At 43.0% G+C, this 18,325-nt stretch overlaps 1 protein-coding gene across 3 annotated transcripts; it reads left to right on the top strand.

Annotated features, from left to right (window-relative positions):
* Positions 1-222: 222 nt before the first annotated feature.
* On the top strand, positions 223-18,033 carry scn2b (sodium channel, voltage-gated, type II, beta). 3 transcript variants are annotated; one of them, XM_085429578.1, is made up of 6 exons: positions 224-500; positions 11,700-11,860; positions 11,948-12,164; positions 13,598-13,790; positions 14,650-14,706; positions 14,951-18,033. In XM_085429578.1, the coding sequence occupies exons 1-5, from the start codon at positions 425-427 to the stop codon at positions 14,657-14,659; spliced, it is 657 nt and encodes a 218-aa protein (XP_085285704.1). In that variant the 5' UTR covers positions 224-424; the 3' UTR covers positions 14,660-14,706; positions 14,951-18,033. The 3 variants fall into 3 exon arrangements, with proteins under 3 accessions (XP_085285705.1, XP_085285704.1, XP_085285706.1); XM_085429580.1 differs by lacking the exon at positions 224-500 and adding an exon at positions 6,595-6,735; XM_085429579.1 differs by lacking the exons at positions 14,650-14,706; positions 14,951-18,033 and having other exon boundaries at positions 223-500; positions 13,598-13,794.
* The last annotated feature ends 292 nt before the right edge of the window (positions 18,034-18,325 follow it).

Here is an 18,325-nt window from a genome sequence, read left to right as displayed (position 1 = left end):
AACGCCAGAGTTAATTTTGCTAAAGTGAAAATTACATATTTTCCCCACCAAAGTCAGTACATGTATCCAGTAAGAAGAAGAAGAATCGTCGTCCATCTATTTATCCTTGAGCTTACTGCCTTGTTTTAGGCTATATTTACCATTTCTGACAAATGGTCTGTTGAGGTCGCATCTGTATGGAGATATCCTCCCTTTTTCACGCTTTCCTTCCTGCCCTCCCTCCTATAGCGTTACCCCCCAAGAACTCGACAACCACGAAATCAACCGTCATAAGGCTACAGACACTGCCAGCCATTTCCTGCCTCTAAAAGAAACACTCTTTTTAGCATTTTAAGGCAAACACGAGCAGGCTTTGTGCTTTTATATTTTACTATATTTTTTTATAAAGATATAGGCTTCATTTTTTTAACAAGAAGGACAGAAAATGTCTTACTCCGCGCAGGAGAGAAGGTCTGGCGTTCAGCTGGTGAGCGCGCTGCTGCTAATGCTCTCGCTCTCCGGTAAGAAACAAAACACCCGAACCGATGCTCTGATACATAGGTACACGATCAAAGGTGCGATGACATTATATTTCCTTATCACTCGTATTTGCGCGTGTGGGTTGTATGGCAACAGAGGGGGTAGATGGGAGGGGTGGAGGGGGGCATTCCTATAATATGAGATAATGTCGCGGGACTGACATCCCTGAATTTACTAGTTTGACAAGGCCATGACAAAAAAACATAATACTGTGGTTTTATGCGACCAGTTTAAGCAAAGCGCTGCTTTTTTGATCCGTTGTGCTGACTGGGAAACGACCCGTTTGCCCCTCTGTATCTTAATTTAGCCTTTGTTGACAGCTAAAATACTGACCCAATACATCACAGCCCTTAAAGAGGATTATGATGCAGCACACAAAAATAAATATTGGCTTTGTTTGCGCAAGTAATAGTAGTACCCAGCAGGTCGCTCAAGTATGGCTCAATGTTGTGAGTGCAGTGAGTGATGGATAGAAATAGGCCTTTAATGGCGTGTTAACGCTGTGGTAATATTACCAGGAGACACTCCTGGCTGTTCAACAACAGATAGACATGATAATTCACGGTAACGTTGTGAGCACACCCTACAAGATCCTTACCATCAACAATGTATTAATAAGTAAAGAGGCCCAAATTTTAAGCACATCTTTACCAGAGATCGGAACGGTGCTCTCTTTATTATACCATAATAGAAGCCCCAATATTCCCCCACTGCTACTTATGTTAGTCTCAAATGTGAAATCCAAAATCCCAGCACTGTGTTAGGAAGGTCGGTCTTAGGGACAGCACAGGAAGGAGATGTCATGAAGGATCATATTTCAATAGTGTAAGTTATATTAACCATTTTAGAAATATAGGTAAACTCATAGCAGCATAGTTTTCAATGAAAGCACCCTTTGTTGTTTCACCCTTTTTTATAGCTGAAAATAGATGCACAAAAGTTAACTTTTGCCAGCAAACCTGTTGCCTGACACACCCTCTTTGTGTGTTAGTGTTTGTTTGTTTTTTGGCAACGTAAATCCAGTACTAAAGGAAAGAAACGCTGAAACACTCACACACCCTCTTTGTGTGTGAGTGCGCATTTGTGTTGGGACAAATGCATCTTACATAGGCTCATCAGTTTGAGATACCTCTTAATATATCAAAAATAACCTAACCTCACATTATTAAAAATCTGAACTAAGCAGCTAGCTGCAGTGTCATTTAGCAATGCTGATCCACATTTCAGACACAGTAGGTGATTAAAACCCTGTTCCCATAAACATATACATATTTTGTGTTACATGTTGTTATGGATTGTGAATTTTAGTTGTCTAGACAAATAATTCTGTAAACATGTGAGTGTAGCATCCTACAGACTTTATTTCTGCAGTTTTTCTTTCTAACACAATTCCTTCTGTCCATCAGTGTCACTTTACTCATCACCTGCACCATTTCAGTTCTCACAGAGAGGCACTAGAGGGCAGCAGCACAATGACACGAGGAAGCATGTAATAACAGTGGCAAGCTTAAGTACAGAAGTTTCAGGTTATCACAGCTGAATCCTTACAGTAATTCAGAGTGGTGGAAATTTAATTTGTTTATATAAATGACAAATGTTTGAAACACGACTGTATTATGTGAGATGTTAACATCATTATTGTCATAGGCACTGTGGCTTAGTTCCAAACTGGGCAGCTTAACACCACAGTGCTTTTCACTCTCATTGGTAGTCACTTCAGTCTTCAGTTGAGAAAAGTTTATTTCGCATCCTGCCCATTTCCTATCATCCGCAGTTATGGGAATGATGGGAAATGGGCAGTAGTCACTTCACGCTTTGTGTAGTCTCAGAGATGATATTCCTGTGATTTGCTTCCATTGTGTATGTAGCTTACCACCAGTCATGATATCTGAGTCAAATGTAATAGTAGTCAAGAAGAAGAAAAATGAAGAAGTTCTGTGGCAGATGGGAGTTTGGTAACTGTAGCAGAAAGTTGGACTGTTGGAAGATATTTGACAAGTACTTTGGAAAGCCATGTGCAGCTCCACTTTGCTGTTTTGCAGAGGAAGGGTGTCCAAGTGTCTTTATGTATGGTGTATACTTTGGCAAGAAAAAACTGGGGACACAGTTATGATTCCTAGCACACGAGCAAACTGGAACTGTTAAACAAATTATTTTTACCTTAGTATATTTTGGAATAGTACAGCTGTTATTTAGAGGTAGTAATGAACAATTTCAAAGTCATTGTCCTGGTGGACATGATCTATTACAAAGGTTGCTAATACCTTGCTTGGTTGGTTAATAACCAGTAATAATTGGTACTTTGTAGTAGGGCTGCACGATTAATCGTTAGAAAATCGCGATCTCGATTCATACTTATGTGCGATCTCATTTCCAAATGACAACGATTAAAAAAAAAAAAAAAAAGACGACGACGATTGTACCGCATTTTGATCCGGGACGTAATCTGCATGAAAACAAGCGCTCACTGTTCCTGCTCAACAAATGACAAGGGCGGAGCCTTATACCACGTGATACAGAAGCTGTGCCGTGTGATCCTAAAATTAGCAGGGAAAAAACAACGGAGAGCACGTCAGGGATGACGAGAAAGTGACAGGAGAAAATCCGTCCCGGTCAACCACCCAAACATCAATAACGGGAACCTTATACAGCGCTTCCCTATACACGTCGAACTCCCGCAGGCACAAAGAAATTACGGAGGCTATCACTTATCACCTGACCAAAGATATGGCTCCCATCAACACTGTGCAAAACGAGGGATTTAGGAAAATGATCAACACCCTAGACAAACGCTACACAGTGCCGTCCGCAACTATTTTTCTATTGTTGCACTACCTGCTCTATACACGCAGCGCCGAGCAACGGTGGAGACGGAATTTCAAGCAGTACAACATTTTGTGGCAACAACAAAACGTGAGACATTTGTTGTTTTTATGTTTATTTATTGTTTTTATGTTCAGTCTCAACTGTTACGAAGTTGATGTGCAGTTAATAAGCGCAATAAATATTTATACTGGAAAAGAAAATCGTGAGAGAATCGTGATCTCAATTCTAAGCCAAAAAATCGTGATTCTCATTTTATGCAAAATCGTGCAGCCCTACTTTGTAGTACCAATACCAATAAGTGATACTTAGTTTGTTATAAAAAATCTTCCACATAAAAACTTGAGTGAACATGTGCAAACTTTTGTGGTTTTGCTGAAAGATTGTGAGGCTGCTGAGCGTTTTAATATCTGTAAAGTGTACCATAAAACATCCAGACTCTACTATAAGTACACTTGGTTGTCAATAATGCATAAAGGGTGAAGGAAGTCAGAGAACATGGCGTACTTTTTAAAGCTTCCTCCTTAAACTTGCTCCATTTTCGTGTCTTGTTTTCAGTCTAAAGGAGAAGTCTAAGGCTAAAACACTAAAATGAAAGAAGATCAATAAAGGCCTGGCTACATCTGTGGTTATTTGTCTCCCATGCGCAAAACTAACATTTGTGTAACATATCACCCAAGTAGTCTCCATTGTCTTTTTGTGTTATCTTTAAATGAGTTGTGCCGTAATCAGAGAAAATCTGATTGGGCGGGGGGTTGCTTCTGGCTGCTGCAGTATGCAGAATGTAGTAAGGCTGTCTCCAAGGCAGAGGGCACTAGAGACAGTTCAAGTGAGTCAGAAATTTAAAAGCAGCATGCCGGTGCTGAAATATTATCCACAGAAATGTGTCTGGTTTGTTTAAAAACAAGTGTAACTCTTGACAACAAAACTGATCTCTGCTGCTGGAGCAATATATACAGTTCCCAGTGTTTACTCTCTCCCTTTCCCGCATGCAATCAAGCTTGCACCAAGTCTCCCAAAACACCAAAAAATCATTTGTTTGTTGGAACATTTTTCACACGCAAAAACAGTACATGCGGTGACACGATCATTGTCCAAGTGGAAGCTAAGTGAATAACAAATACTGTCTTGTCCCAACTTAATCTCACAAATCTCCTGTGCACATAATATAGTGCCCATGGCTTAGAGAAACCAATAAGCACTTCTGAACCAGCAGACACTGTCTGACTGAATGCTGAAGGCAGATTTGGTGTTAAAATATTAGATTTTGTGAGAACAACAGAGGTCTTTAGACAGACAGTGTAGGTAAAATGTAAAACCCAATTAGAGTGGGTTATGGGCACTTTGTGGTAAACATGGATGTCAGGCTCTGAGGGATGAGGAAGTCAGAGGTCAGAGTCAAACATGAAGTTCATATTAAGCCACTCCTCAGTAGGCTAATACCCTAGTACTTTTAGGAACTGCACTATTTGGTCTTTTTTAAATCAATTAAATTAAAATAAGCTGGGGGGATGTCATTTTATTTGGAACAACCTCTCAATACCTAACTGAAGCATTTGTGCACTCAAAGCTGTTTTGCTGCTATGTGTACAAGAGACTTTCAGATATTGTGTATTCTGTAAAGTTGCTCTTCAGCGGATTCTTTATCTGAAAGTTTTGTCCATGCTATCCTGCAGAGGCCTAATTGGATTGAGACTTGGAAGCAGAGGAGATTAGTCCAGAGTAGTTCTAAAAGAAAATCATGCTATATGCATACTATCTAGATATATATGTTTTTACAAACCTTTACTGGATTTTATATTTACTGGATAACCAAAGGGCTGTAGTTATTTGGAACACTATGTTGTCTGCGAATCATTTTAGTGTTGGATTAGACTGCTGGCTTTACCCCTTCATAATATTTTTGTTCTATTAAATGAAAATGGATACTTTTTTACCAACTTACACATTTATTGTGAAATTGATTTCATTTGCACAATTCAAACCTAAAGAAATAAAGGTATGGAGAGGGAACAATACGGAGGAGGTAAGAGATCTACCTCACTTTACTTTCTTCTGCACTGACCTTGCATTACAAAGAAGCAATTGAGACAAAAAGAGAAAAAAGGGGGTGGGGGGCTGTGTTAGGGGTTGGAAAGCGGTACAAGGAAGGAGGGAAGAGAGGTGGACAAAGATGGGGGAGAGGGAAATTAGGAGGGGCAGTGAGAGGGAGGAGTCACATGAGGGTTCTTCACTGCAGTATTTCATCTGTTAGCAAGTCTCTGCATCTGCCTCTTTTTTTCCGACTCTCCACAGGACTGCTGAGTCAGCAGGAGCCTATGTCAAACAGTTTCCCTTGTTTTATATCTGAATGTTTACAGCTTCCACTACCAAAGACACATGTATGACGGTAGTCCTTGTATGCGTGTGTATGTGCGGCAAGGACAGCAAAGGCTGTTTGAGTGCATTGCTGTTAGCAGTGTAAAGATAGGTCACTACGAAGGGATGACATTGAAACAGCACTGCTAGTGGGGTGGGCTCACTGCTAACACTTTCTTGGAGGATGTGTATGCATGCATGTGTGTGTTTATTAGGGAGATAGGGGTTAAAGCAGGTGCAGTGCTGCTTCACAGCACACCTGACTATGGTGGACTGTGCACATAGAAAATTGTGTGTGTGTGTGTGTGTGTGTGTGTGTGTGTGTGTGTGTGTGTGTGTGTGTGTGTGCGTGCGCGTGTGGTGCAGAGAGGCAGGCCGGTGGAGTGGTGCAGCAGCAGTGGGAAGGGAGCCAGAAACACTCGACTGCAGAGGAGAGAATGGTGCAGAGTCCCATCACACACGCACGCACAAACACACACATACTTACTGAGAGAGAGGCACAGATTCTGTCTGGGGAGTGTGAGCCCATGCTGAGACAGGATGTTAGAGGGGAGGAGGAAACTTGAGGAACCTAAACGATACTTCTGTTTCATTTCATTTTATATTATGTACATTTAAAAGCATTTGGCTTTCATTTGAGAATATCAGAATAGTTGCTTAAATGGCATATATATATATATTAGGGGTGCAACGATATTCGTATCGATATTGAACCGTTCGATACAGTGCTTTCGGTTCGGTACGCATATGTATCGAACAATACAACATTTGTAATTTATTTTATCAATTTTCCTTCTGACGATGCTGTCTGTGTTGAGCGCTCAGTGAATCTGCGTTCGACTACTCCGCCTAGGCTGCACTGTCCAGCGCAGATCCACTGAGCGCTCAACACAGACAGCATAGTCAGAAGGAAGAGCGCAGGGCAAGCTAGCGAGACAGAAGTTAAGCTCTCCTTTTAACATGGACCTCCCCCACTCTCATTCAGATCTGGCGTTTGGAATTATTTTGGTTTTCATGTGACGTATGACCCTGAAGGTAAGCGAGTCATGGACTAAAGTAAAACAGTATGTTGAATGTGCCATGCAATGCTCAATTACATTGGTGTGAACTAGTGTGTTAGCGCAGTTAGCTCGTTAACGTGTTGGCCGTCTAGCCCCATGCACGGAGCGATCGGCGGTAGCTCGTTAATGGAGATTTGCCGTGTTGTGGCGTTAAGGTCATTTCAACGAGATTAACCTGAAATGAAATGAAAGATCCCATCTTGAGGAGTTTGCCCCCTCACATATACTACTGTGCCACAAACAGGACTTTGATATCACCAACCCTTCCCATGTTATTACGGTGTATCTGTCACGGCGGGGTGCGCCGATGTGTGTGGAAACAGGACCCAAAAGCAGATGATGACGAGGAATTGTAATGATTAACAGAAAGGTGAACCTTTAATGCGATGACGGCAGGGAAATGAACCAAGAGACCAAAAACAAACAGGCAAAACACTAAGAAACAAAATACTAAATGGTACTGAGACCAAAACCTAAACTATGACTGTGGTGGAAAAATAATAAACAAAGACCATGACTAAGACTAATAATACATAACAGATGAAAACTAGAACTATGACTGAGGTGAGGTAAACAGGCTAAGACCATGACTAAAACTGTGACCCTGGTGAGATAAACAGACGAACCGACAATGGCATGAAGAAAACAAAAGGCTTAAATACAGACATGAGGTGATCAGGGGAAGTGGGGACACATGGGGGAACAGCTGACAGACATAAACCTAATGACAGGACCAGGAGAGAAAGCTAAATACAATGAACAAAGAACACATGACATTGTCAAAATAAAACAGGAAATACTAACAACTAAACATGACAACACAACTCAACAGACCCAACACGTGATGAATAAATACCAAACCCCAAAACATAGAAAACCCAGGAACAATAACCAATAACTGCCTAAACTAAAGGCAAAATAGGAAATAACACAAACTAATAACATATCAAAAAATACAAAGAAAACTCAGAGTGCTGGGTCGGAGACCCAGCCTGTGACAGAGCCCCCCCCCTTAAGGGCGGATTCCAGACGCCCGAAAACAACCAGAAAACAAACACAAAAACCACAACAACCCACCCAGGGCGGGCGGAGGGGGACCAGGAAGGAGGGCCGGAAACAAAACCAAAAACAAAGCACCAGAAGCACACAGGCCAAAAACAACAAGGGCACAAAAATCCGAGACCCATCTTCAGGAGGGCTACCACGGACCCGGCAGAACAGGAGCGCATGGCGAAGCGGTTCAGGTGGCCGCCCCGGAGGTCGACAGCGAAACCAAAGAAAATCCAAAAGTTCAGGAGGCCGCCCCGGAGGTCGACAGCAAAACCAAAGAAAATCCAAAAGATCAGGAGGCCGACCAGGAGGCCAACGGTCCAGCAGTCCAAAACCCATGAGCTCAGGGGGCCGACCCGGAGGTCGAGAGCACAGCAGGTCAGAAGACAAAAGTCCAGGAGGCCGACCCGGAGGTCGAAAGCACAGCAGGTCGGAGGTCAAAGGTCCAGGGGGCCGACCCCGACGGCAATGATGTCCAGCTGACGGCCCGGAAAGTGGCCGGCGATCCCGAGGGACAAAACGAGGCTTGGGCGACGGCAACACAACCGCAGAACCAGGCGAGGCCGACACAGAAACAGAGGCCGAAGCCGGACCAGGCGGAGGCGAAACAGGAACAAAAGCCGAAGCCGGCCCAGGCGGAGGCAAAGCAGGAACAAAAGCCGAGGCCGGAACTGACGACAGCGAAACAGGAGTCGAGGCCGAAACCGGACCAGGCGAAACAAAAGCAGAAGCCGGACCAGGCATAGCAGAGGCCGCAGCCGGACCAGGCGAAACAAAAGCAGAAGCCAGACCAGGCGTAGCAGAGGCCGCAGCCGGACCAGGCGAAGATGACGACACTGACGAAGCCGGACCAGGCGAAGATGACGACACTGACGAAGCCGGACCAGGCGAAGATGACGACTCTGACGAAGCCGGACCAGGCGAAGATGAAGACACCGAAGCCGGACCAGACGAGGCTGAAGACACCGAAGCCGGACCAGACGAGGCTGAAGACACGGAGGCCGGACCAGACGAGGCTGAAGACACGGAGGCCGGACCAGACGAGGCTGAAGACGCACAGGCCGGACCAGACGAGGCTGAAGACGCACAGGCCGGAGCCGCAGCAGACGACGCACAGGCCGGAGCCGCAGCAGACGAAGCACAGGCCGGAGCCGCAGCAGACGAAGCACAGGCTGGAACTGGACCAGGCGAAGCACAGGCTGAAGCTGGACCAGGCGAAGCACAGGCCGAAGCTGGACCAGGCGAAGCACAGGCCGAAGCTGGACCAGGCGAAGCAGAGGCTGAAGCTGGACCAGGCGAAGCAGAAGCACAGGCTGAAGCTGGACTAGGCGAAGCAGAAGCACAGGCTGAAGCTGGAACAGGCGTAGCAGAAGCAGAAGGTGGCTGGACGAGCTCCTCGGGCCCGCCAGCAGACGTGGCATGAGGCTGGAAGGGCTCCTCGGGCCCCCCAGCAGACGTGGCATGAGGCCGGAAAGGCTCCTCGGGCCCCCCAGCAGACATGGCATGAGGCCGGAAAGGCTCCTCGGGCCCCCCAGCAGACGTGGCATGAGGCCGGAAGGGCTCCTCGGGCCCCCCAGCAGACGTGGCATGAGGCCGGAAGGGCTCCTCGGGCCTCCCAGCAGACGTGGCATGAGGCCGGAACGGCTCCTCGGGCCCTCCAGCAAACGTGGCATGAGGCTGGTGCGGTTCTCCTGAACCCCCAGCTGACGAGGCGTGAGGCTGGACGGGCTCCTCGGGCCCTCCAGCTGATGAGGCATGAGGCTGGATGGGCTCCTCGGGCCCTCCAGCTGACGAGGCATGAGGCTGGATGGGCTCCCCGGGCCCTCCAGCTGACGAGGCATGAGGCTGGTGTGGTTCTCCTGAACCCCCAGCTGACGTGGCATGAGGCTGGACGGGCACCTCGGGCCCTCCAGCAGACGAAACTTGAAGCCGGCTGGGTTCACCCGAACCCCCAGCAGACGAAACTTGAAGCTGGCTGGGTTCTCCTGAACCTCCAGCAGACGAAGCATGAAGCTGGCTGGGTTCTCCTGAACCTCCAGCAGACGAAGCATGAAGCTGGCTGGATTCTTCTGAACCTCCAGCAAACGAAGCATGAAGCTGGCTGGAGTCTTCTGAACCTCCAGCAGACAAAATGTGAGGCCGGACGGGCTCCTCGGGCCCTCCAGCTAACACTGAAAAAGGCTGCACAAACTGCACCTCCGTCCCCGGCTCCAAAACGGCCTGGTTTGCAGTCCCACAACAGCTTAGCTGAGCCTGATGGCTAGCATTTCCTGTGCAAACAGTCTCTTTGCAGCCGAGCTCATGAACCGGAGAAGCAGTGTCAGTTTCAAAAACCTCCGGAGAAAAAACATGAGGAGCCAAGATATAGTCACTCACTTGTGTTTGTGATACGGAGCGTCGGTGGCGCGCACGCCGCTTTTTCTTAGGAGTGGAAGATGGCGGAGCAATGAGTGGAAGTCCCTGATAACTCCGAGGTCCCCCGAGAGCCAGTCGAGTTCCCCGGAAAGAATGCTCGTGCTCCGGAATGAGCCACGGCTTCCACCGGAGCTCCTCCTCCAAGAGAGCGCAGAATATAGACTGGCGCTCGTCGTCGTCCAAGTCTATGGTGTGCGGAGCTTCCTCGCGCTGAACTGTGACAGGAGTATGGCGAAACTGTGATGAGGGCGTGGAAACTGGCGAGCTGAGAGGTGGTGACGCTGCGGCGAATCTCAGCGAACCGACACGAACACACTCAGGTTCCGGAGGCAGCAATGGTGATGACTGATTGTGGGGTTGTTGTGACTGGTGGGTGCTGGAAGCCATTTCCTGACTCGACAGTCCCTGAGCCTGCAGCATCTCCTTTATCCTCGTAAAGGCAGCAACTATGGCAGGTGAGTCCGGGAGCTGGAGAAGGCGGGGATCCCTCTCCATAATAGCTTCAGCAACGTTAATCATTACCAACTTGCTCTTCAAATCGGGCGCTGAAAAGATGCGGTCGAGGATCGCTTGGATCCGAGCAGTCTCCTCCAGACACTCGGTGAGAGCAGAATCCGCTGGGTCCATGACTGGTCGGTTCGTACTGTCACGGCGGGGTGCGCCGATGTGTGTGGAAACAGGACCCAAAAGCAGATGATGACGAGGAATTGTAATGATTAACAGAAAGGTGAACCTTTAATGCGATGACGGCAGGGAAATGAACCAAGAGACCAAAAACAAACAGGCAAAACACTAAGAAACAAAATACTAAATGGTACTGAGACCAAAACCTAAACTATGACTGTGGTGGAAAAATAATAAACAAAGACCATGACTAAGACTAATAATACATAACAGATGAAAACTAGAACTATGACTGAGGTGAGGTAAACAGGCTAAGACCATGACTAAAACTGTGACCCTGGTGAGATAAACAGACGAACCGACAATGGCATGAAGAAAACAAAAGGCTTAAATACAGACATGAGGACAGTATCCTGTGACAGTATCCATATAAATGGCCAACCCTGTACATATACAAACATAGTTCTCAGCTTTTAATAACGCTAAACCAGTTGATAGACATTTTATGTTAAATTATGTTGATCATTCTCATAAATTTTTGTATTTTTTTCAAACTTTAAATGGATATAAATTGGTTTAAATGTCCATCCATCCATTTTCTTCCGCTTATCTGGGGCCAGGTCGCGGGGGCAGCAGCCTAAGCAGAGAAACCCACACCTCAAATTCCCAGACCAAGCGAGAGATGACGTCTCTCGCTTGGCCTGGGAGCACCAAGACATTTCCAGGCCAAGTGAGAGATGTAATCTCTCCAGCGTGTCCTGGGTCTGCCCTGGGGCCTCCTTAATGGTTTAAATGTAATGTATTAATCTTAGTACTATCATCACTAATGCTGTTTATTTGTATTCACAGGTTGTTCAAGCATGGACGTAATTGTGGCCAGTAGCATTAATGCACTAAATGGAACAACGGTAAAAATCTCTTGTGTCTTCACTTCCTGCTATAAGATGGATGTTACCAAGTTTGCCATGAATTGGACCTACCAAGAAACACTCAACGATACACAGGAACTGGTAAAATGGATACTTCATTAATTTTTAGCAAAGTACTTACATTTTAAATCTCTGAGCCTGTTACAAAAGCTTGCTCTCTTTTCATAGTTTATGACATACTATAAGAAAAGGGGAATGGTGCCTCTTCGATCAGAACGGTTCGGAGAAAGGGTCACGTTTGCTGGGAACCTGGATAAGAATGACCTGTCAATCACTCTATCAAATGTTCAACTGGAGGATGAGGGTATTTACAACTGCTATGTGAGAAACCCCCCAGACCGCATCCAGGGACATGGTATCATACAGCTTAATGTTGTCACAGAACGTAAGATTCTTATTTTAACTTCTGCACACACAAAGTGGGTAACCTTATCCCACTGATCAACTTGTGAAACAAATGCATGTGCGTCAGAATTACATTCCCATTTCACTAAGCATCATTTGGTGCCATTTAACATCATGCAATATGAAATCATCTCAGAACAACAAGTTACAATAACCACAGCACAAAATGTTGTCAGTTTGGAAAATAAAACAAATATTCAACTACACCAGATTCCTAAAAAATTCCACTTGTCAGTAAGACAAAAAATAGTATCTCACTACTAGTAGTAGCAGATAGTGAACTATACCACATGCGAGTTTAACTTTATCATAACATTGATCATACTGGGGCTGTTTGCACTGCTTTGACTGCTTTGATTATCCTGTGTAGGATGAGCTGCAGCTTTGCTCCTCTCTTATGCTGGGCAGACACTGCGATTTTTTCAGTCGCGCGATTCAGCTCCTGCTCAAACTGTACTATTGACTCGCAGGGGTTAGAAGTTCGTAGGTCACGATGCTGGGTCTCACACTATACCGCCCGATGCTCTGATGCGACCTGAGTGCTCACACTGTGCCTCCATAAAATGAAGGTTATAACAGAAATTCTGTCGCTCGCTCTCTCTCTCTGTCTTTCACTCACACAGACACGCACACCACCACCATCAACTTTGCTAAATTGCTAATGAAAAACATTGATCAGGCAGCTGTGATTGAGTAGCAGTGTAGATCCAACTATTTTCACGGTTGTTGTGGTCATGATAATTTTGTGAGGCCACATCGAAAAGGCTCGGGTGAGCTTGAAATAGTTCTACAAGTTGTGCCTCCATCGCTTGTGTCCAGATCACACGCTGCACTGCCGTGCTACGCTGTCTTTTTCGCTGACATTTGTGTTTGCGCGTACGCAGTGTGACAAGCTGCGGTGACACCCTCAGTCAAACTTGTTTGAAATCCTCACGACCAAGCGATTGATGATCGGGAGCTGGTCGTAAGGTGTTAATCGCTTCTCGTTAACCCACGTATAATACACCAGCGGTCCCCAACCCCCGGGCCTCGGACCGGTACCGGTCCGTGAGTCGTTTGGTACCGGGCCGCGAGAGTTGAGGCTCAGGTGTTAAATGTATAGTTTTCAGGGTTTTTATTGGTTTTCAGCGTTATTTTGTTATCGTTATCGCCAAAATTTGTATATGTTTGTTTCTCGAGCATGACGATCTCCTGATGATGATGATTCAGCTTTTTTACTTATTAATGACCAACAAGAGGTTGAACTTAGTCCATCAGCATCTCTCACACACACATATGCACTCACATGGACCAACTCAGCAGCACTTTCTTACTTTCCACTCTGTTTAATCAACCCTACAGAGCTTTTAGTCAGCACTTCACTTGTCTACAAAATGCTTAACCCTTTCCTCTCCTTTCCTCTCCTTTCCTCAGTCCCACCTCCAAGGGATTCAACCATTGCGGTTGCCATTGGGGCTTCTGTGGGAGGAGCATTAGCACTGCTGATCCTTTCCATGGTAGTTGTGAAATGTCTCCGTCGACACAGGAAACAGGAACTCATTTCAGAGGAGAAAATGGAGGAGGAGGGGAAACTGGAGGCTGAAGGTGTTGCGGAAGAAGGAACCAAGTAAGAGATCTTGGCATAAAAGCATTAACCATCACTTGAAAACTACGAGCAGCACAAACACAGAAAAGTAAAGAAGTTGGATGCCACTTCTCTTACAGCAGCTGTTTTCCTACAACATAGGCTACGTATAAAAAGAGTATTCTGCCATGGCAAATATCACATAGCACACTTAGGAAAAATGTCTGGTACTTTTTTTCTGTTGTTATTATTATTGTTACTGCCATTTTTTCCCAGTTAAGTTCAACTTATAAAGGAAAAAAACAAAACGCCCCATGCTTGGCTCTTCTTGGGCAGAAATGTAGCAAGTGCTTTTATTTAAAAGAAAAAAGAAAGAAAGAAGTGCTGGAGTAGTGAACTATGCAATATCCAAGTTTAACTTTATTATAATATAAATAGTACAGAAGCTGTTTTGACCCAAAAACACCAGTGAGTTTGTGCCAGGTGTTGGTTATAGTGCAGGTTTAATTGTTAACAATGGCCAGGAATGGAAAGAGTTTTGCTGGCACAAAAGAAATAAAATAGCCCTGACAGAACTATGTCTTTGACTTATTCACTTTATCATCATTGAAAACATTGAAAGCTATAATGGACAACAGCAGACACCCTCTCCACACTGGCTGGGCAGACGGCTCCTAAGTCTTTTTAACACCCTCTTTTATCCCCATTTTTGAAATGAGTTAAATATTTTATTTATGTATTTATTTATGGTTATAAATGTATGGATGTGTGCTTTTAAATTGAGATGCTGGATGTTTGAATTTCCCCTTGGTTGTGAATAAAGTACGTAGCTATTTATCTATGTGTCATTCTACTTCAAAGCCAACCTGCTGTCATAATGTTGCATCTCTTTTTGCTACAGGCAACCATAATGGATCATGTGGTTAAACCAGAAGCCTGTGGAGCTCCCAAAACCCTGGTAAATATCTCCTCAGCTAAACAGTTATTTATCCACTGGAAGCCCATTGTCTGCTATGGAGTGTAACTTGACCTGAAGAAAAAAAAGGAAATACAGTTAACTTAAACCTTAGTAATATTAGCTTTCCATCTTACTTGCTACTTAAGAATGTCATTAGCAAGAAATTTAAAGGGACTTGTAATGAACAGAAGACACTATACCTATTGCATTTAAGTAAAAAATGTTACTTTCTCTTGTCTTTCAGACATATCCATCCCTTCTTGAGGATCTATAGTAATCACACCTCTTTATGCTTCCATCCCGTTTGCATGTTTGTGTGTGCGCGGATGTCTAATGCACATATATCTGTTTCTTTGTGTGTGTGTGTGTGTGTGTGTGTGTGTGTGTGTGTGTGTGTGTGTGTGTGTGTGTTGAGGATATTTTTGTATGTCTGAATCAAATGTGTCTATTTCCTCGAAAATATCTGGTAACTTACCCAGTAAATGCATATTGTTTTATTCATAGCTTTAACTCACTGTTAATAACATTAGAGGTTTTTCTTATGACACAGAATGCCATTTTCATAGCATAATATATGGTGGGCTATGGGGCTGGGCGGTATGACTTAAAAAATTATATGAGGGTATATTTTGAATATAGAACTTTAACTAAAAAACTGAATGACAGTGTAATATTTTTGCTGTTACTGTTTGTATAGCTGTAATGTTTTATATTCAATCCCATGCTTTGGGAGAAAAACCTTTAACTGCCTGCAATGAGCTATTGATAAATATAACAGCGGTTGTGGAGATAACGCTTCATACATAATGAAAGCTGAAGCTATTTCAACTATCATATGCAGCATGTATATCTGTTGTGGCAGTAAATTGCTGATAACTCCAATGTCTAACACGTCCAATGTTGGGGTTTTGTTTTGAATGGGGTTTTTTTGTTGTTTTTTAACATACATACTGTGAATCTAGTGGGGTATTTTTAAACATTGCCTTAAAGTCTTTTAACTGCCTGTATGGACACCATGTCTTAACATACATTAGATGCACAGCTGGATTTTGCTATTATATAAATATGACCAGTTTTCAGTGAGTAAGCCAAATTATGTTTACACGGAGCTCGAAATCTACTTGTGTCTGAGTCAGAAAGCATTCTCAAACATTCCTAATATCTGGTGAATTTTGACAAAGCAGTTGGTCTGTGCACTCTACAGATTTTTTATTCAGTCAACTTCTCTCAGAAACCAGAAAAACAAGTGCCCCATTAATATTTGTCTTTACACTAGAATACTGCAAATACTTCAAACCATTTCATTATTGCAAATATTTCAAAATAACAAAATGTTTTTTAGTATCTACACATTTTTGAGCTGCCTCTGTCCTATGTCTTAGCAGTTTGTTATTAATAAATTGAATAACTTAAATGAATAACCTGATTACATGAATTGCTTTTCAGAATATGTTATGTAGGTTAGATTCTATACTAATGCAAACAAAATAGCATTCTTTATTCTTTTTTTCTATTTCTTTTTAAAATAATTCTACTGTATGTCATACCGTCCACCCCCATAACAGGAACCTTTCCATTAAGCCTGATACTGTATAGGAATGACTTGGAGTGCCTGAATAGAGAAGTTGCAGTGATAAGCACAGATTTCATTCATTCTCTGTTTTACATACAATTAAAACGTTTTAGTCTTGATGATATCTGTGACTGCACTGCATTATACAGTCATTTGCATATTCCACTCAGGATTCTCAGAAATCCACACAATATAAACACAACTAACACTTTGTCAAAGAACAAAAACATACGAAAGAAAGTTTAAAATGACGGCCACAACATTGAAGAATATTGAGTCTTATAATTTATGTGCCAACTTTTATTGATAGAATCTATTAAAGGTTGTCACAACAGTGACCTACACACAGACAACAGCAATATATTGTACTAATCTCCATCTCCTATATCACGAGCTGGTATAAGTCACAGCTGAAAGCAAATATTTGAATGTTTACATTCCTAACTGACAGAAATCCTGTTTTATAGAAACATAAAAATGGACAAACTGAATCACTGCTTCCCAATTTATACACTTTTTAGAGTGTATATAAAAGCTTAAGAAAAAATGTGTATTAAATAGTTGTAAAGCTTTACATATTCTATTCTAGCTAAGTCTCCAAAGTAATGACTTTACCTCAACAACGGTGTGCAAAACTGTTTGCACCTCAAAACAGTGATACATATTCTAATGTTAATGTAGTGGAGATCATGTGAATATAATGGAAATGGGGAAAAAAACATATATAGTGCAGATATTGTAATGATATTAAAACTGTTATAGGGAATGTGTGATTGTGTATTTCACTATAAGGTTGACTAGAGAATCTTGAATGTTTTTAAAATATATATTCTCCTAGTAAAATACTTGATCACTCTTTAATATCAGTCCAGCATGTACACTTTGTTATTGTCAGAATGTCCCATGATGATTCAACTTCAGTTTACTACGATAATGAGACAGCAGTGTCACAAGGTGATGTCTCAGTAACTGTTAAACGGGAGGGTTCCAAATCTGGTGGCTTGGCCTGACCTGGGTTTTGGCTCTGTTAAAAAAAAAATTTTTAAAAAAGTTGTGTACAGGTCTATATTTAGGTCTGTTAAGATCTATGATTTTATCATTTGTTGTCCATTATTATGGATGATGCACTGCATAATTTCATCAAATATTAATGGCACATCTAGTCACTGTAATATGTTCACAACCTTGTATTGCTCTGTGCTGGTCAATAAAAGCTAGAATTGTCACTTCGTACAATCATGTGCTAAAGAATAATAAAGTGATTACAAAATTTTGAGTTTTTTCATTAGCTTTTTCACATGGTAAATGGCCTGTATTTATATAGCGCTTTACTAGTCCCTAAGGACCCCAAAGCGCTTTACATATCCAGTCATCCACCCATTCACACACACATTTCCTGGTACACTGCTGTCTGTGTGTAATCATGCATGTTTAAGTTACAGGGTTTGTTGACCCATAAGATGATGGCAGATTAACATTTAGGGCAAATTTACTGCAGTTATCACCAGACAGGTTTTATCAGCAATATAGTATATATTGTGGTGTAGTATACTTATTATTCAAAACAGTTTACAGTTAAAAAAAAATATAATGTGCTAGATATTGTGCACTGCTGTTTTCCACCTCAAGCTATGAATTTGCCCTGAATAGTTTCTGTTATATCACTTTACATGTTAGTGGACATCAAGTTATGCTTGCACTGCGCTGCCTCTAAACAAGTGGCAATGTATTTCAAATAAATATATATGAAAATATCAGGTTTTTGTCCTTTTTTAACCATCCATCCATTAGATATACATGTTTGTTCTGATCATTGCAAAAATGCAATATGTTACACATCACTTGGTACCTTTTGGGTTTTTTTTTTTCTTCATTTCATATTTCATTGTCTTACTTATTTACACACCAGAGAAAATTATTTGTTACACTGATTGATATGTTACTTTCCTGTTAGTCCATAACATGAAATGCACTGTCACATTATTACCAGTCAAGCCGATTGTTCAGTCTGACGTCACTAGCCATGTCTGGGTCTAAATTCCGCTG

The sequence above is a fragment of the Copadichromis virginalis genome, linkage group LG14, assembly GCF_057382275.1.
Source record: "Copadichromis virginalis isolate Kocher_CV1m ecotype Utaka linkage group LG14, C_Virginalis_male_GT1.1, whole genome shotgun sequence".
NCBI classification, from domain to species: Eukaryota; Metazoa; Chordata; class Actinopteri; order Cichliformes; family Cichlidae; genus Copadichromis; species Copadichromis virginalis.
This window is presented reverse-complemented; position numbering and strand designations above follow the sequence as displayed.